The 20,219-nt window shown below is 42.5% G+C and overlaps 1 protein-coding gene across 2 annotated transcripts in view; it reads left to right on the forward strand.

Annotated features, from left to right (window-relative positions):
• Window positions 1-20,219, forward strand: part of skap1 (src kinase associated phosphoprotein 1) — a 37,285-nt gene that overhangs the window by 15,775 nt on the left and 1,291 nt on the right. For both annotated transcript variants that reach the window (XM_050059757.1, XM_050059758.1), the window contains 8 exons: window positions 3,840-3,920; window positions 4,175-4,258; window positions 4,344-4,468; window positions 5,985-6,048; window positions 8,938-9,135; window positions 11,629-11,682; window positions 11,804-11,913; window positions 19,986-20,088. In XM_050059757.1, the coding sequence (XP_049915714.1) occupies window positions 3,840-3,920; window positions 4,175-4,258; window positions 4,344-4,468; window positions 5,985-6,048; window positions 8,938-9,135; window positions 11,629-11,682; window positions 11,804-11,913; window positions 19,986-20,078 (809 nt within the window). In that variant the 3' untranslated portion in view covers window positions 20,079-20,088. The remainder of the gene's footprint in view (window positions 1-3,839; window positions 3,921-4,174; window positions 4,259-4,343; window positions 4,469-5,984; window positions 6,049-8,937; window positions 9,136-11,628; window positions 11,683-11,803; window positions 11,914-19,985; window positions 20,089-20,219) is intronic.

Below are 20,219 nucleotides of genomic sequence, written 5' to 3' on the forward strand. Positions count from 1 at the left end.
ATAACATTACCTCTGAATATCCACTTAAAATTGCATGGGTCCCAAAGAGGTGTTAGTGTGTAATTTTCATTAAAGGAGGCATTGTTAACTCAGGACCAATCAGACTGTGCTTTTGTTTAGGGTGGGTTCAGGGACTTGAGTAAGCAGCATTAAGCAGCGTGATGCTTTTAGGTTGTGCTGCTACCCTGTGGAAGAATCCAGAACTATTGTGTACGTGTTTTCCCCAAAGCTGTACCCGCATTTGAGATGCATACAAATCGGGACAGTCAAGTGAGGTCAGGTCAGCCGGCGGTAAAGTGTTAAACACGCATGAATGTGTAATGTTTATTGACTCAAGCAGATCAGAGTGATCCCGTGTTGATTTTGTACCTCCTCATCTATTAGCTGGGCTCGACCTTTGAGATAAATGAAGAGCGAGGGAAGCAGACAGATGAGGGGATTAGAAGTGGGCCGCAACAGGGAAGCAGGCCCAGGAAAAAAATGGACGGACTGCCAGCGGATAGATGAGGTGCAGGAGCATAATGACCGCTGTTTGTTATGATGTACTGAATCAGGTTCTCTTTGACAAAACAGTCCTTAGCACCTCTGTATTTATAGTGTCACCGGTCAGTCCATCCACAAAGGCAGGCTGATGATATGTGAGCGTGTTAGTGCCGTGAGGTGTCTGGGGCTCTGCTCTGGAATGACCCGCTCATCTGTCAGGCCCACGAGCTGAAGCGGTGCGGGGTTATGGGATCACTGGCTGGATTGTTGTGAACTTAAATCTCTGGAATGTTAGCCGAGCAAAAAGAAGCCAATATCAGCTTTATTTTGCTCTCTAGATCAAAGTTATTCAGACAAAACCCAACAAGAATAGACTGAAAACAACAACTTTTAGAGAGAGAGAGCATCAGGGAGCATTACGTGGTCGGAGCTAAAGCGGTGTAAGGTTATGGGATCACAGGATTGTTGCCACTTAAATCTCTGCAATGTTAGCCGGGCAAAATTAGCCAAGTTTTTCCAGACAAAACTTACTGAGAATAGACTCAAAACAAAAACCTTAAGAGAGCATCAAGTGTGCATTCAGCTGCTTTTTCATGTTGCTGATTTTTATGAATGACAGAGAGGTTCCTGTTTGTCTAATGTTGGGGGATGCTCTTTGTTTAAACTGGAGGACCCAGATGTGGGATGACATGTTTGGTTTTTCCCAGCAGTTAAACAGGTCCTTTCTGAGGGGGATGGACTCCAGGCATTCCCCTTGTCATCAGTGGTCTGAATGGGGTGTCACACTGACTAGTGTAAATGGTCTTTAAATTGTTCCTGTGTTTCAGACTAAAAAGCCTGTTCCTGCTCTCCCTTTGCTTTTTTCCCCTGCAAGGCTAATGCGTGTTGACTAATGAATTCAGGGGGAGCTGAGCTTTGTTTTTGACACATGGAAAAGCCAGGTACCCCTGTTGAAACACAAAGCGGAAGCTGGCCCTTGAGGCTGACCTGGGGTCAACTTAACAAGTTCCTCTCTAATGGCTAAAGGCTAGCAAATAGGTCAAATAACCAGAACTTCAAAACTAACTTAAACATGAAACATCTGGTTAAAACTACTGTTTTTAAGGCACCTTTGAGTGGTTCAAGTCAAATACCATAATTACTGTGCAACATTTCTGGTTAGATTTCAACTGTATCATAAAGGTAAAAATTCATTCATTCATTCATTATCTGTAACCACTTCCTCTGTTAAGGGTTGTGGGGGGCTGGAGCCTATCCCAGCTGACATTGGTCAAGAGGCGAGGTGCACCTTGGACAGGTCACCAGACTATCACAGGGCTGACACATAGAGACAGACAACCATTCACACTCACATTCAATTAAGAGTCACCAATTAACCTGCATGTCTTTGGACTGTGGGAGGAAGCTGGAGCACCTGAAAAAAATCCATGCTGACACGTGGACAACATGCAAACTCCACACAGAGGGGCCCCAGCCAGTCGGCAGGTTCAAACCCGGAACCGTCTTGCTGTAAGACAGTGCTGACCACTGCACCACCATGTCGTCCATAAAATGAGAAACAAATTGAGCTGAAAGAGTCACTACACCCCAACATTTTGCTAGAACTCTACCTCCTAGCGTATTTAGAAAATGCAACTTAGGTGTAAGAGATTAGCAACTGTAGGAAGTGTGGCCTCGTGGCTATGTGGTGTGACACAGAGGGTCGTGGGGGGGGGGGGCGCGAAAGACTGACTGTACACTGTCTCAGACTTGGTGTGGAGCTTTGACCGTCACTAGAAGCACATTTAAGACCCTTTGATAGAGTCACTGTGTGGGTACCTGTATTGTAGCTCAGCTAGCAGCTCGACTACAAGACGCTCTGCAGCTCTATAGCCTTGCTGTTGATGGTGGATAACGTCGCTGTGCATCACACCTAAATATCTCTGTAAGTTCTAAATGTAGCACAGTAGTTTCAGCTGGGAGATGTGTGGGAGCGTTGGGTTTGCTATGTTCCACAAGATTGTTTTTTTTTTGTTAAGTAAACAAAATAAACTCACAAAATGTCAAGACAGGAAATATTCCACACCCATTTTTCTAACCAAACTGAAAAATACAACCATACAGCTTCAATTTTCTCTCTTTCGCCAGACTAAGACTAGCTTAATTGCCTAAACTCTTCAAAAAACACACTTTATTAAAACCTGACAGAAACAAAATGAAACTCACCAAAACCGTCTTATTAGCCTACCACTGTTCCCACCATCACCAACTCTGGTTTGGTCAAAATCAACCCTTAATTCACAGAATAAGATGTGAAAATACACCAGATCCACACACTGTTTTTTCCCGCTCTCTTTGTGCTTCTGGACTAGCTCGCTGAACAAGAGTCCGGTGCTGAGTAGTCTCACATAGCCAGACCTATCTCCACACTTGGTGTTAGGGCTGTGCTAGCTGCCTGCTGAGCCACGGCTCTCATTTGTTCTTTGGAGGCAGACCATAAAATTAGCAAAATTAAATAACAAAAATCACCCCAAAAATTGCCCCAAAAACCCCTGCCTGCTATGTACTCAGCCAGTCATCAAGATATTCATCCAGTCATGCAACCCTAGCCAAGTACTCAAATCCAAGCAGACACAAACAAGCTAATTTGGAGCAAAAAAAGCTGCTTTTAAACACAATATGTGCATTGTTTGGGAAATCACCCATATTAACATCATAAAAATCATATGTGATTATGTGTACAATGAAAAATAAGTGTGGAGTTCCTCTTTAAATCTACTTCTCTTCAGCACAAACAGCACAGTAGGCTGAATACTTTGTGAAGTACTTCCCTAACAGCTGCACTAATTAACTAAAGCCTCTTAAGTCATGCCATTGTCCTATCATGTATAAAATTTGACTTTGCAAATTGAAGCGAGTTGTTTGGATTTCCACAGGAAGGTTGCTCCCATTAAAAGTGCAATGTGAGCAGATGAATGGACTGCAGTGCTCAGCAGCACTGTAAATGTATCGATCCCAGCTTCCTAAAGCCTCGCTGGGATGTATTTGATCCACAGGGTTGGAGACTTTATATTCATGGTGTGTGTTTGTGTGTCCGGTGCAATGAAGAACATTTTAAGTGCAGCTTATTAGGAATTAGTGCTGAAACTATCATACAGTTAACTGATTTGTTTGACAGAAAGTTTATCAAGAAAACTGTCAAAATGTACATGCTTTTTGTTTCTCAAATGTGAGGATTTGCTGCTTATTTCTCTTTTATATCATTATAAATGGAATATATTTGGGTTTTGGATGATTGGCTGGACAAAACAAGACATTTAAAAAAGTCACTTTGGGCTTCTTTGTCTGTCAAACTTATAAACTGCTTCTGTTCACAGACTTCGGTGACATCGCTCCTGTGGCAGCCCAGGACCTCGGCAACATTTTGAAGCAAGGCTACTTGGAGAAGAAACGAAGAGGTAAATCCCCCCCTTAGATAACAGCCCTGGGTCAAGTAGTTTTATCAAGTAGTGTCGACTTCTGTTTTAGTGACTTGGAGTACTGGATGGGTGGTGTTGACTACATGAGGACAATTTAATGACTTCAGGAAAATCAGGAACTGAGCAGAATGAAATAAAGCATAAAAATTCATTTAAAATATATATGAACAAATGTTCACATGATTGATGATGATCATTTTATGATGATAATTTTCTTGGGCTTCTGTCTCTAGATCACAGCTTCTTCGGCTCAGAGTGGCAAAAGAGATGGTGTGTTCTGAACAATTCCATATTCTACTACTTTGGGAGTGAAAAAGGTTTGTTTGAAATAGCAACACAGAAACAGCACAGGTTCGTAAATTGAATCAGATAACATCCTATCACATGTACTCCTCCCTGCAGATAAGCAGCAGAAGGGCTCCTTTTATATCAATGACTACGGTGTGCAGCTGGTGACCAACCTGAGAAAAGACTCCAAAAAGATGTGCTGTTTTGAGCTCGTTTGCCCCGGACGACGAGCTTTCCAGGTCTGTATTTCCACAACAAGCCTGTTAAGATTATGAATAAAAGCATGTGTCAGGAGATTCAAGTAAAGGAATATAGTTTGATAGATAATATTCTGGAAAACTTTTTGAAGCTGTGGGAGTGTTCTCACATAAAAAAAAATACCCCTTTTTCTTATAGGAGAGCTATCTCAATCTGAGGTACACCCCAAACAGATACATATTTTTGGTATCTGTGTGTATATTGTCCAGTAAGTGACATGAAATTGTGATACATAGTGCCATTTTTTAAGTGTTTTTGAAACCATTACATAGTTGGTCCACTAGAGGGCACTAACAGGTTTTTCCTATTACTTTAAAATATCCCGCTCAGTAGGTGTCTTGGTCACAAGTCTTTAAAGAATAAATTGTATGGCTCCTAATCAAAAATACATCATGTGATTAAATATGAAATGATTAGTCAGTTACTTGATTAGTAGATAAACACAAAAATTAACCAGAAAATATTTTGACAGTTGTCGATTAATTTCATTTTTTAAGCAAAGGTGCCAAAATTTCACAGAGTTAGGGGTTTCTAATGTGAATATTTGCAGTTTTTATGATAGTAAACTAAATATTTTTTGAATCTGGACTTTTTCTTTTGAACGAAACAAGAAATTTGAGGATGTTAAATTGGGCTTTAGGGCGTTTTATGGACCAAATTATTAACTAAAGGAGAAAATAATCAGATTAAATAATAATTGAAATCACAGTCAGCTGAAGTTCTATATGGGATTATGTTTAAAAAAAAATAAAATTGATTATCTAATAGGGGTGGGAATCACCAGAGGCCCCATGATACGATACTGTCACTATACTAATACAAGGCACGGTAAAATATGGCGATTTGAAAGTTTTGTAATTCGCCTACATGCTGAGATATATTGCAATTTATTACATTTTGTCAATTGCAAATTAATTCCCCAAAGGAAACTTAGTCAACATCTGTTTTGTCTAGCAACATAGGAAAGTTTTCAGTCTCCTTCAATCAATTTAATTGCAGTAAAATATATGTAGTGGATTGAAAAAGCAATTGATTTTAATATTCTAGTCGGCTGTCAAAAGTTTAATTTGTATTTGCAATATTATTAATTTATATAATTAAAATAATCAATACTTGGCATCTGCGTATTGATACAATATTGCCACACAACATATCATGATACTCGAATGCATAGGCCTCAAAAATCCATTGTCAGTCGGGCTTTAATCTAAATCCATTTGGAACACATTTTATCTTTATGGCACATGAGCTATCATACTGTGTGATAGTAACACAGTTCTCCCATTCTCTCAGAATTTATATGTCTTAATTGAATATTTTAGATCTGATCATTTCAAAAATGGACATGTCCTTCTGCTCTCTTTCTTCCGTAATAGGCAGCAAGGAAGAGAGCTGGTGTATTGAAGTGAAGATTAAAAGTCAGGAGTTTTATTTCCGTATAAATGCATCCTTAGATGTGATAATAATTTCAGGATTATTGCCACTGTTTCCCATTAGTTCACTGCCAGCAGTCCTCAGGAGGCCAGAGACTGGGTGGACCAAATCAATTTTGTACTTAGAGGTAAGCCAGCATCTCTTTGTAATTCTTTTCTGGTATCTATTTCCAGAGGAGCGCTCTCTGCTTTGTTGCTTCTCTTAAAGTTTTGAGTCATTTTTTGTGTGTGTCCTTATTTGAATGAAATGTTTAAGGATAGAGGATGTCTAAAACCTTCTGAGACAAATTGATATTGGGTTGTATAAATAAAATTGACTTGAGTTGACTTTTTAAAAGCCACATAGGTTAATTGGAAAATACAGTTAAAGTCAGTATAAACCTTCCAACCTTCTTTTTTCTCGATTTTCCACTAAAGTTTGCTTGTGTTTTCGAGGGGCAGAAAGGTCAGAAATGAAAGGGAGCCCTTTATCATCTCTGACTCAGAAGAAAACCACCCGATCCATCACTAACTGCACAGCCCAGTCCTGAATCTCCTCATTCCACATGTCACCCACCATGTCATGTGCACCATCATGTAGCTCTAGTTCTCTTCCAACCCCCACCACAACCACTCCTCCCCTAACCCTCCTACCGAATTCCAACTTACAGGAAATTGATTGGTAGACGTTCTGGTTATCCTCCAGTGACATTGATTTCTGCTTGGCCGCTGGTGTACGGCAGAGGACCTGATACCCTGTGTTGCAGTGGCCAGTCGCCTGCAATGAGACGGCTCCTCCATCTGAGCGAGCGGTCGTGCCTAGTCTACTCTAAAATGGGCTCGGGCCGGGCCACTGATTTGCGGGAAGTAACAGACACTCTGCAGTTTGTCTTACTTCCTTCCAGACAAGTTTTACTACGAAATGCAGTCTGATCCAGAACATGTAGATGATTATTATTTACCCACTCTACCTCCTCATTAACTCGAGAACAAGGCTGACTTTTTTTTAACATGTACTCTCATTTTTGAGAACTGTGTGGAAATATTGTTTTTAGCATTTTGTCTTTATTTGATAATGAAAGTAGAAATGCAAACAGGAAATGCAAGTGGAGAGAGAGAGGGGTATGACATATAACAAATGATGCATTTATATTGTATGACTCTTAATCACTAGGTCAACCCAAATTGAGATTTTAAAGATAAACAATATATAGAGGAAAGCTGGGGAATCATTTATCGAGCATAAATGGCCGATATTGGCTGGTTCTGACTTCTCAAATGTCAGGATTGGCTGCTTTTATATTTTTATATAATTGTACATTAAAAGGATTGTTTAGATTTTTTGAAGTGAGGTTATATGAGGTACTTATCCACAGTCAGTGTATTATCTACTTGGAGAAGCAGACACGAGTACCACTATGGAAGCTAAACAATGTACAGCTGTGGACAGGGGCAGCAGTCAGATGTATTTTAGCAACCTAAAAAAATCAGTATTAGTTTAATTATATGCTATATTTTGAATACATTCACTGTCTGTCTATGCTCTCCTCAAATTCCTCACACTCTTTTGACAAAAACAGTAATTTTACCGCATGGGAAACAGGTCGGTGGTCTACTGCTGCCTCCATCGGTTAGATAGATAGTTTGTGTTATTGTGTGACTTTGGTGAAATTAAATTAACCGTTTAAAACACCAAATTCACACAATAATAGGGTTGGGTATTGTTTGAGTTTTTTCTGATACTAGTACAGTCCCTGAACTAGTACTTATAAAAAATAAAGCACAAACGACAGTCAGTGACATTAAAATATAAGGCTAAGCAGTTTAAAGTATACTTAAATATGTAAATACAGATAAAGACAAAATACTGTCAACAAATTCACCTAATGAATAAAACTCAGCTACACTAATTTAACACTAAATAAAAGTTACAGTTCTAATAACTCAGGAGAGACTGCGTAGCCAGACATTCCTCCATTATCTGTTCAGGAGTGGCAAGATATTGTCACTACAAGGAAAATAGCTGGTCCACCTTAACTGAGCCTGGTCAGGTTCCAGTGCGAGGCTAACTTAGCTCGCTAATTTCGGGGCTAACTCCCTTCACTTCAGTCAGCCGGTGACAAGCAAGACACAAGGCCCTGACTTGGGTGTTACAGCATTACTAACAACAAATAACTTGTTCACACAGTACACTGTTATGTTGAGCTTTCTCTGCTCCGGTCAGTGCAGCCTCATTGTCACCGTCACTTGCACACTCGTTCTCTGTCTCACTACACACACACACACACACTCGCACCGAAGTGAGGAGACAAAATTTGTGATATGATTTGGTCAGTTAGGTACCGGTCGTATAGAAACAGTTTTGGTACCCAACCCTGCACAATAAGTACCAACTCTTATGTCCTGACTGGTAAAAGGAGTCTAGTGGCTTTAAAGAGAGCGATGTAACGGCTTCAGTTCCCCGCTAGAAAGAGCTTTCTGACGGCAAGTTGACCCGTATAAATATTCTAAATATTACAGTTTGCTGTTGCCCCCCCCACGACAATACATTGCTTAGCTTTAGTGGTGGCGCTTCTAACTGCTCCTCCAAACTGGGAGTGCACAGGTCACCATCTACTAAGGGTGATACAGGTGTACCTCATACAACCCCACTTCAAAAAAAAAAAATTCGAACTCCCTTTAACTGTTTTTTGGTTTGAACTGTTAGTCAGAAAAAATAAGCATTTGGAAGATGTCACCTTCGAATCGACTGGGAAATTGTGTTGGCGGTTTCAGACTCAGCAATTTATTGCTTAATCAAAAAATATTATTAACATATTAATAGATAATGAAAATGATCTTGAACTGCAGGCAGCATTAAAGCCTCCAGTGTTTGTCACTGCTGCGATGTGGCACGTGTCCCAGCCTGTTGTGCAGTCAGGACCCTTCAGACATTTCTCTTACTTTACCCTTTAATGCATGTGTGTGTCGTTTGTGCCACGCCGCGCTCCATCTTGATGCTAACGCCGCCCATCATGTTGTCTCTCCTCCACTCATAGATCTCCACTCCACCTCCATCCCTTGCGATGATGACGAGGAAGAGGAAGAGGAGACCTATGATGACATTGAGGGGGTGACCGGCCCTCCCCCTCCGCGGCCAGGCGCTGCCCAGGTCTCTCAGAGCGGCAAACTGGGAGGAGGGCATGAGACGGGGGAGGTCGACGAGGAGGACGATGATATCTACGAGATGCTGCCAGGTATGAGGATGTGGTTACCTCGCATGCAGAGACACACGAGCACCCACCCACACATACACACACACACAGACGAATAGACAGGAAGGCTGCACACACGCACAAACTCTCATGATACTCAGTCAGACAAATAGACACTGCCTCACACACACTCGAGCCCTGAGGGATTTTTGTAGCAAGAAATATTTGTGATGATCTCCCCTGGCTGTGAAATTTGTGTTGCCAGGTACCTCCCTACCACCACAACACCCAGACTGATCACTCATTTTAAATCAAGCAACACTAATAAGCTTGTCAGGACTGAGGTGGCTGCTGCAGAGGCACACGGGGCAGGAAGGGAAGACTCTTCCTACGCTGACTAGAAATCAGCTTCCTCCTTATCTCACTGAGAGCCATCTGTTGAGAAACAGTTATGTTGTTGAAATCAGCGAGAGCCGAGTAGTTCCGAATGCTCTGTCATAGAACGTCCAATTAGCTAATGTTGCCAGGCAACAAATAGCCTACAATTCAATCCACTAAGCAGAGTTTTGGCTAAAATTGCCTAGCAACAGCAATTTAGTTGAAAGGAAGTAAAAACTGCATCTCTCAGGGCTTAAAATAGTTCTGGAGCTCTTAATGTCACATCCTTAATAGAAATTAGAGTTTGATTGAGAATGTTGCGAGACAGTGTGTGTGTGTGAGTCCCGAGCGACGGGGGGGAGACAGTCCCATGTGTCAGGGTGGCTACAAGATCCCGAGAAGGACAAAAGGGGTGATCTGATCTTCTCAGGGCCGTCGTCCATCACTCTTTCTATTAAATAAGATACATCAAGATTCTGTTTCACTCAGTGAGTACATTACCTTTGCCAAAATCACTGGTGAGAGGGAAATCAGTCTTCAGACTGTCACGGCGGCGTTCAAAGCCATCTGGGAAGAGGTACAGACTCTGACCACAGATGGCATATCGAATGACGGGCTCTTTCGTTCACTTTCTCACCCCTTCACTTATCAATCATTCTGCACCTCTCTTTGCTCACTTACAGCTTCTACACAGTGATTAGACACTGTTAAGTTACTTGATTCTGTGGTTATTTTCATAAATCAGGATTACAAAAGATGAGGAAAGCTGTTTGTGTTTGTAGTTGAGGACAAATCTTTTCTTAAATAGTAGAAATATTCGTCTTCGTCAATTTGTTTGTTACAAGATTACCGTTTGCGATTACCATGCAGGACTTGTCATTGAAGTTTAAGATTATTTTCCAAAAGTTGTTAACATTAAATGTGTGGGAAATATTAAGCATTTGCACCCTTTTCAGATACATTTTGCACGTGCAGCAGCCAAAGTAGTGAGGAAATGTCGAGTAAGAGTGAAGCATCATTTTCTCTGTGATGAGCTCCCCTCAGTTTTGTCGGAGCAAAACTCCGAACATGGCTCAGTTGCGGGCAGAACGCAGAGCGATGGCGGAATTGGCTCTGGTGCTGATGACTGATTTTATTGACTGGAAAATTAAATCACTTTGATATAGAAACCGTTGGCCCATAGCGGTGGCCTCTCGACTGAGGGATGCTCTTCTGTACAGCAGTTGAAGAGCGCTGAACAAATGTTTGGGCCCTTTGCAAACAGAATTTAAATAACTCCCTGTGCTCTTTTTGGTTTTGTAACAATGCACAGTGTTTTCATATTTCGTTATAATGATGTCGTTTGCATTTTAAAGAAGTTTTTTTTAATTCATGAAATGTGCAGCAACCTAAAAGTGTGTATTTGAAAAAAGGGGAAAAGTAACATCCTAACATTTACACATAAGAAACTTTCTACATCCGAACTGTAAATCTAATCATGAATGTGCATGTGGATATATAGTGTGTGTGTGTGAGGGTGTGTGTGTTTCTGTGTGTGTCGTCCTTCCTGGAAGCAGAGGCGCAGGTTGTGCTGGAAGGTGGATAGTGTTGCTGGGTTGTGGCGTGGCTGTCAGCCTGCTACTGTTAAGGATGGATGTGGGAGACAGAGGGCAGGCATATCACTGTGTCACCTCTCAGACCACCGGGTGCCACGCCCCGCAGTCAATGACACGTCCGCCTCTGCGCGCCGTTAAAGACAGCCTCTATTTCTTGAACTTTTCCCGCTTGGGTCTCTGATAAATGTGAACAAATTGATTCTCATCGTGGAGTTCAGTCTGGTTAGAGAAAAATAGACATCTTGTGTCATGCGGTGCTGCATCAGGGATCGGCTGATGATCCATTTTATTTATTTTTTGTTTGTTTTGTTTTGTCTTGATGCTTTTTTTTTTTAACTGCACATTTGTCCCTAATGTTTGACACAAAAAGAAACCCTCTGAAAAATAGTTGTACTTGAGCAGAAGGTAATGTTTCTTATCATTAATTTGCAGTTTAGATAAAAAAATAAAAATGTTTGGGTCCTGATGTCTAGTTTAAAAATGTTTCCTATTCATAAGCCAGTTAAGGATAAATGTTCTGCCACGATTATTTTGTTGTGCTTGCTTTGTTTTGTTTATTTAGAGGAGGATTTTCCAGACCCGACAGATGAGAACAGCGAGAGGAACAACAAACCAGGTCAGAACCTCATTACAGTTCTCTACTAATAATGAGAAAATGTCCAGCTTAATAGTTCACAGTGGGGAAAGAACATTGTCTCGCTCTTTTATTTAAATTTGCACTCTGCATTTCCTCTCAGCTTCGTCATCAGATTACGCTAACTACTACCAGGGTTTATGGGATTGCCAGGCCGACGAGCCGGACGAGCTGACCTTCCAGAGAGGAGATCTCATCTACGTCATTAGCAAGGTCAGCATCACCATCATCAACCAAAAATAATCCGAGAGGTTATTTAAACTGCTTCTAGAAATCTGTGCGTCCTGGACACACTCTCTCCCAGTCAGTTGGAGTGGGAGATTACTGATCTGCCATTCATCTCTAATGGGGACCATTCCTGATTGCACCCTTGACTCGTAGACGTAATTATAGGAGCAATTACAGTAGTTTGAAATGAGTAAAATGTGATGCAGATGTGTAAAATATGTAATTATTTAAGGGTTAAACAACATCAATACCAGTAATCACTTTGCCCCCATTTACTTTCTGAACATGCTGATATCCCCAACGTCTAAATTCCTCTGTTAGCGAGCACTCGTGTCTCGATGCAGCAGCGAAGCACCAACAGTGGCATTGTCTATTCCCAGGCCACTAGGGTGAAGTGCCATTCGGGCGCTGCGTAATGGTGCTGTTGTTCATTATGGGAGCCTCTATCACAGGGGTTAATTGAGTAGGCAGCCATGCGAAGCCCTTCCTTTCTGTTTGACATAAACTGCAGGTGAAGCCATCCTGCATCTCAGCTCTTTTTCTCTCAATCTATTTCCTCGTGTTTTATGGCCATCTTGTAGTTACATGCAGAGTATCTACCAGTGAAAAGCCACCCTACTGGAAATCAATGGCTTGTAATTTGGGCACTTTTACTCTGCAGCGTAGAGGGACTTGTTCCCAGACTGTTTCTATTGGTCGGTTTGAAATTGAATCATCATGTTCTGTGTTTAGGCTAAATTATCTGAAGAGCGGAGGGAGGAAGAATTTACAGTATATTCAGCTTTTTTGTCGGTAATTATGTGGTAAAGATTGAGACATTATGTATTTCCTGCATCTTTAATCAGCAGCTGGAGCTACTGAATTTTAATTATTTGTAATATGTTCTAGCTTCAGTGCAGAAACAATAATTTTTACTTTTATAGTGCATTAAAGAAGTCAAGGTTTTAGGTTTAGATGGATAAATAAACACTATCAGTTTGTGCTGAAGGAAATGAAGCCTTTTGTTTGTAAGAGCAGATATGGCACAGGTGAATTATGCTCTTCGCAGAAGATGGACTTTTAATTGAGGCTCTCTTGGCAGTGCCAGATTAATGAGATGCCAGCCTTCTCTGTCTGTGCGTGCTGGTTGATAGGGGAAAATGTCAAAACAGCCGTGTCCATTTTTCACGCAAGGATGACAAAGGCAGCGTACTTGGGGAAACAAAGGGGACCTGGCTCGGTGCTACAGATCCGCCTCAAACAGCCTCAGCCCTGCCTGGCGTATTACTTTTCACTGTATGGATCGGATTACTGCTCCACTGAAGACCTTAAAAGCAAACTAAGCCCAGGTTGGAAGCAAGACTTGGTTTTAGTATCTCACAATCTTAATGACACAGATTACTCTTGTTTTGTCAAGCTGTACGCTGAAGTCATAACACAGTGACAGACGACGAGAGAGTATTCTAACTATCCTCTAATGGATTTAAAGAGAGGGTCTGGCTGTAAATTATTTAGAGGTGATCTCCGGACTGCTTCCGAAGTGTTAGGTTTGCTGTGACGACACGACTCCACCCGTGTCCCATTTTACGTCTTAAAAGCATCACATCTCCCCCATGAATAGCATTATTTGGATTATAGCCTGTAATCGGCTATTTGTTTTAATGAGCCCTTGGGGAGGGCTTTCCTGCGTCTTCTGTGTGTACACGCAGGCCCCCACCAGCGTTCAGTTTTACGGGGGATTCCTGAGAACCCTGACCTCGATGAGTGAAATACGGGCCCTTGGCTAGAACTCAAGTCTGTCGCTTAACTGGGGACCCAGACACATGAAATGGCCGTAATAAAACCAGGGCCCATAAATTCTCTTAGAGGGTGGGAGGCCTGGTTGTCTGTGCTGTTATGTCAACACTGACCATAATTACAAGGTAATAAGGACACGCTCTAAGTGCTAAATCAATGGTGCTAACAAACTGTTATTTTTAAAGCTGGGATGTGATTGACTGCTGAAGTGCAGAATGGGATAGCCACAGGCGTGGTGTCATATGGCTGTGAACTGAGGAGAACATGCCGATTGTATAAAAGGCCCTCATCCATCATTATTGATCTCTCACTTACTGTAAAGTGGGGGCATTTTTACTGTATTTGTGTTTTTTTCTCCCCTGTGTGCTGCTGTGTGTGTGTGTGCGTGCATATCTGTGTATCACTGACAAAGTAAATAAATTAGGAACCTCACAACTCATATGAATCCCATTAGTTCAAGAGAATTAATCTCGTAGTGCGCCTCTGCCGCCGGTTTCAGCGATGCCTAACTTGCTTTCTGCAGAGCTCGATGGCGATGCTCAGCGCGCTGATACATGAGGTAGAAACACACCGTTAAATCCATCTTGTGAGTTTTGCTCTGGCATTTCATTTCTGAGAGCTTGCATTTTTCTAATGCACATTATAGCTTTACACTGACATTTTAGTGTGTGATGACAAATACTGGTGAGCTCGGTTTTCTGCAATATCACACTCAGATTTTTTAACTCGATTGAAATTGTTGAGATGTTTCGCACACATTTCCACTGCATCATATCCTGTAACATGTAACAAGACATTTGTTAAAGGATTTACAATGTGTCGTAACGGTATCAGATTAATTTATCACAGTGGCTTAAAGCTATTGTTTCACTTCTCCCTGACACGTGTAATGCCTGTGTACTTTGTCGGCCATGTCCCACACTGAACCATAAGGTTGTCCTGCATTCTTGCCCTCTAATTTATGTATCCAGAATCAAAAGACATGGGCTCTACAGGTCAGCTGTCACATTCCTGTATTCCCACAGGCACTCATGGAGAACGGCGGGATGGAGTGGGAAGAGATTTATGGCACAAACCCATCCAGGGTCCTTAAAACTCTGGCAAGCACCGCTGCCACCTCTTCCTCTTTCTCTCCATCGCCCTGCTCTCCTCTCCCTCTCCACTCGTCGTCCAACCAAAACTCAGAGAGAGGGAGACGGGCCAGCCAATCCGGTGCGTCTCCCAAAGCAGAGCGTCACATCACATTTGGCCAAAGTGTTCAGCTGCAGCTGCTTGTTAGAGACAATGAGAACATGGACACCACTGACACCTTGTGGCGGTTTCTCACGGAGTCTTGTAACAGGACGGTTTTATTAAAGACAACTTACACAAACACCAAAAGCTGATTTACAGCCTTTTATATTTATTGTTGTGATTTATAGCCTCTTATAAATACAAGTTATGATAATAAATATTGAAAGAAGAGATTCTAAAACTCATTTTGTGTTGAAAACGCGACTCGTTTTATATCCAGGCTACCTGTGACAGTCTTATTTTAGGGTCATAGGCTTCTTCTGTGTTTAACAAGCCGCTTTGGGCCACTGCCCACAGGTCACAACAGCTGAATACAGCTGAAGAAAAGGAAAAGTGGGCAAACAATCAGATGGGAAAAGTCAAGCAAGAGAGACAAAGAGGGTGGATCCCTTTATTCTTTTGTGTGAACCCTGTCCCCCCTCTCCTTTCTCCTTTTCTCTGTCACACACCCATTTAAAGACCCCTGGCTGCTATTGTGGCCATAGACACCAAGACGCTATAGACAGGCAAGACATCCTATTTACCACCCAAAGTAGCAGGGGGTGAGTCTGGGGTTTGGGGTCATGCAGGAGGCAGCGGTCATCCCCCGGTCAACTACAGTAGGTCATTATTCAGCCCAAGCCAATAGCCCAGAACTGCGTCCGAGCAACCCACCCCCAATCCATTCTGCTTAATTATTATAAATGAGGGGCGGCGTAAACAGCCATCATTACAGACACTCAGTGGCATACACAAATCCACTTTAAATTGCTATTAAGTTAAGGAGCTATCTGTAATCCCAGGCGTGCATTAGAAAGGAGCGAGTAGGTTTTCTTTTTATTAAATCTCATCGTCCCTGAGATATTTTCAAACGTTCTCATGCTCTGTCATGTTTCCAATTTGAAGCCAATTCACTGATTTAATTAAAAGCCCACTTGGAAAAAACGGACACTAAGTAGCCATTTCGATCTCTGGTTGTGTGGAATTATCGTCCATATTTCTGGATGGATTTCGACAAGATTTCTTTTGGCACAGAATCCTTATAACTGCCCCCAAAATAAGCGCTTTTCCCCGCACAGTTTCAGGTATTACCAGCTCATTCGTGAGGTGTTACCTGTGTGGGCAGCGAGGAGAGCTCGCTAACCTAATAGCGGGTTACAGATCATGGGCTTCTGCCTGGTGGAGCTGTCCATGTTTCTTTGTTAGAGTGACCAGTGATGGAAGAACTGCAGAGAGCTGCAGTGTATCTGATGAGTCTATGTAGACGAGAAAGAAATGCAGGGGGAAAAAAAAAACAACAGAGAGGATGCAAGCGGAAAGGCTGCTACAGGAGAGATGGAACGAGAGGAAAGGGGAGGAAAGGAGGGAGGGGGTTGGAAATGGGGAGGGAGGGAGGGAGGGAGAGATTGTAACACCCAGGCGGCGGGTTCAGCGGCAGGGCAATGAGAGACTTCCTGCGCTCCATCACGCCCAAGGCCTGCCTCAGTCAGCTGGTGGCCGAGGAAAGATGCCTCATGTGTCAGGCTTATTAGCACTCCCCCTAGTTTGTATGCATTTGGGATTGTGTGTGTGTGAGTGTGTGTGTTTCATCTGGGAGCGCATGTGTGTGAGAACAAGATGAGAAAGGAAAAGAGAGTAAGAAGAGGACATGCAGTCTAAACCTCTACAGAATTTTACTATAAGAAAAAAGGTGTTTTCTGAAAGAGGGACATTAAAGCTGTGTTTCGTTTAGGCACATGATGGTGATGATGGCGTCACCCGCCTCACCCGTTGTCTTTTACCGCAATCCAACCAACCTCGACTCACCTTCTCCTCGCTTCAGGCTCGGGTAGCTGTCAATCCGTCCTCCGGTCGGGAACATGAGCGATGGGCCTATCAGAATGCCACCATTAGCCAGCCCCCTGAGTGGTAAATAAACGATCGCGCCGGTACACTGCAGGTGTTGTCATGGCAACCCACTCTCAGTGCCAACCCCTCCCACGCTCATTCCCCACTCTCTCGGCGGAGGAGTCACCGGGAGGTCAACGAGTCAACGCGCCGCAACCGCCACGACACGGCGCTGTTTGGCCCCCTCCCCTTTTTCCTCCCTCTGCTCCCACACAGATTTGATCTGCATCCAGGTTGCAGCAAACACCGACTGTGATATGTGACAACATACTGTGTGTCCTGCTACATCTTGTTAATGAGATAAAAGCAGACATTTCCCAGAACTCAGCCGCTCGAGGACGCCTGATTTTTCTCACCCCAGAGCATTTTGGAGGGAACATCTTCCATTTCAGACCAACAACTTGCCACAATGAGCCGAGATATGCCTGTTCTTTGCCCCAACCGTAACATTTCACAGCTTAAGATGCAACATCACAAAAACAAATCAACCTAAAAGACAAAAAGAGGAAAACAAACAGAAGGAAGAGGACATTGAGGAGTTAGCATAGTTTTTGTCATTTGGATAATTTACTCTCCACGCCTCTTGGAATGTCCCTATTACAGCAGGTGTACTCTGGATGAACCCATTTCAAGTATGAGGAAGATGGACTCTGCACGCCTGACAGACTTCCACCGCCATTGGCGCCCACTCTGTGATGTAGCAGTTGTATTAAAATGGCGGCGCTGATAATCCAAAAGACCTTTCTCAGGGAGAATTTGAGACCGACTGCACAGATGGGCCGCGGAGATAAATAAAACTCTCTGTCACTACGGTTGGTGGAATAGTGCTGCGACGCCCCCAAGGGAGAGAAAAACTGTTTCGCTCCCTCTCTGCGATGCCTCCCCCCGTCCGTCTGTCTCCCCTCTCCTCCTCTTCTGTTCACGTTATCACGAATGGGAACCAGAGCCAGCTTTCCGCAACTGGGCTTTTCCCTCTACAGTCTTATGGGGGGCATAAAAAAGGCCATTTTGGCCTTAACTTTCCCCCTGCTTTATGAGCTCAAACACACACTGAATTGTCAGTCAGAGTTTGTCAGAGAGCCAAGCATACTGGAGCGTCCCAGTGTGAGCTGTCACCGAGGTTCGTAGGGGAAAACGATGAGGCCTGGATGGACAATCTGCTTATTGTGGGTACCTGTTTGTGCTGTAACAACACTTGAGTCTTGTGGTTTATCACTTTCTAAGCGGTCCATTCATCCTTGCTGTCCAAACCCCTCTCATTAGCTGCAGGCCTCATTCCTCTGGATGGAGGGAGGTGTCAGGTCCTGATGATGGGCTGCACCTTTGACAAAATGCTATTCATCATGTCGGAGTATGTGTCTGTTTTCACAACTAGAACCTGTTAGAGCAAGAAGTGAAGCGATTCCAATCTCAGACATGTAAAACGTACATGTACATGTGTCTGCTCGCACGTACGTAGTATGTGCCTGTGTGTAGTTTAGCGTTTCATCTTCTCCTCAGCCCCGAGATAAACTGTTCACGCAGCCATTCTCAATCTGCTGGAGAACAGAGGAGAGATGAGTGGCCAGGCTTCTCGTTCCATCAGGGCAGGGAAATGACGGCCGGCTGGTGCCTCCTCTGTTCCTACTGCTGGGCTTCGACGCCCCTCTGATCTCTGGCCAAATATTGATCCAGTACGGATCTAGTTAGAGCCCAACTGCTGCGATCAGATGATCATGTGGTGCTTAATCTGACTCAAGTTCCTAAATGCAAGAATGAATTAAATTTTTGTCTTAATTCAGAGTTTTTCGATGTGGAAAATGTGCCTGAAATATCAGCATGTTTTCAATTCTTTATGGGCCGTGACTACAGAATATTTTCACTTCTACTGAATGTCTATTATTTAACTAAGTCACCTTTATGTGTGTATTAGGAGTGTGTGACTTTTATCCAACATGAATTTGATTGCGATTATTTCACTGATGATTACATGCAACATAAAATCTCACCCACAATTTGATTCAATTAATTTTGATACTTGCAAAAGGTACATCACAAACGCAGATTGTAAAATGCTGCTTAAGGCGTTCAGCCAACATAATTAGACGCTACACTAAACCTCTGTTTTTTAAAGAGTGATAATTATTTTTAAGATCAAATTTTAGTCTCAAACAGCAGCTCAGTGTGTCGAAATTATATTTTCATTATCAACACCTTCTTGTAGGAAACTTTTCCTCCTATTTGGCTCACAAATTTATTTTTATTTAGTTAGTTTAAATGGGGGCTTTTGTATTTCTTAATTACAGAAACAAGTCAAGTGAAATGTTTTTTTTTTATGACAATAAAGTATGTGATTTTAATTTTTTAATTTAATTGATTAAAACTTTCCAAATGGATGCAAAGTATTTTATTTTTTCATGCCAAATGTACCAAATTTTTGCAAATGCCCCCCGGGCAGAACGAAAACATCCAGTTTCATTTTCTAAAGCATCTTATTTTGTTTTAAGCCTTCAAGGTATTGCACTTTTGGTGATATTAAAACTGGGAGACGTGATTTTATTAACTTCACTGAGGTCTTATTTTTGTAAGACACCAGTTTAATTTGCTGAGTATTTAATCTTTTTCTGTGTGTAAATGGAACACTCCTGTTTGCTGTTTCCTTTTTAAACACAGTGCAGAAATGAAGTCTTGTCATAATTAGTCTGGGGGAACAGGCAGGCTGTTGTTATGGCTCCTGAGCAGTAAAAAAAAAGCAGTTTTATTTTAGACACAGTCTCAATGGTCTTGTTTACCTTTTTACCCATTTTTGAAAGAAAACCCTCGAGGCTAATGCACCCCAGTGTCTGTCAGAGTATTGTACATGGCTGTTTCGCAGGTGGGATCTAGACTCTCCTGGATTCCCTCTGCTAAAGTTCAGATTATACAGTTTTAACCTTATTATTTTAGTCGCCACTGGAAGGGATCGAGGCCACGTGTAATTGCCGTTCAAATCATTTAAATGGTTGTTCTAATGTTAATAACATGAGACAAACGGTGCACTCAGATCAAATAAAAATGAGATTGGTGCTTCATCCTGCTTCGTTTACTTGTCCTTGGACCCCTCGGAGACTCACGGTTGTTTATTTGTTCATTTTGGGTTGCAGGAGTACAACATTCACGGCTGGTGGGTCGGCGAGCTGAATGGCACTGTGGGTATCGTCCCCAAGGATTTCCTGCACCCTGCCTACATCCTCTGAGCTCCAACAGGTACCGAGGCACTCTCTTATCATCAGCATTATGGACCATTACAGTGGCCTAATACACAGAAACAGTCCCCCTGGTACTCATCCAGATTGCCATTGAGGTATATTCAGTCGTTGACCTGCCATTTATGGCAT

Source organism: Epinephelus moara, chromosome 13, assembly GCF_006386435.1.
Source record: "Epinephelus moara isolate mb chromosome 13, YSFRI_EMoa_1.0, whole genome shotgun sequence".
NCBI lineage: Eukaryota > Metazoa > Chordata > Actinopteri > Perciformes > Serranidae > Epinephelus > Epinephelus moara.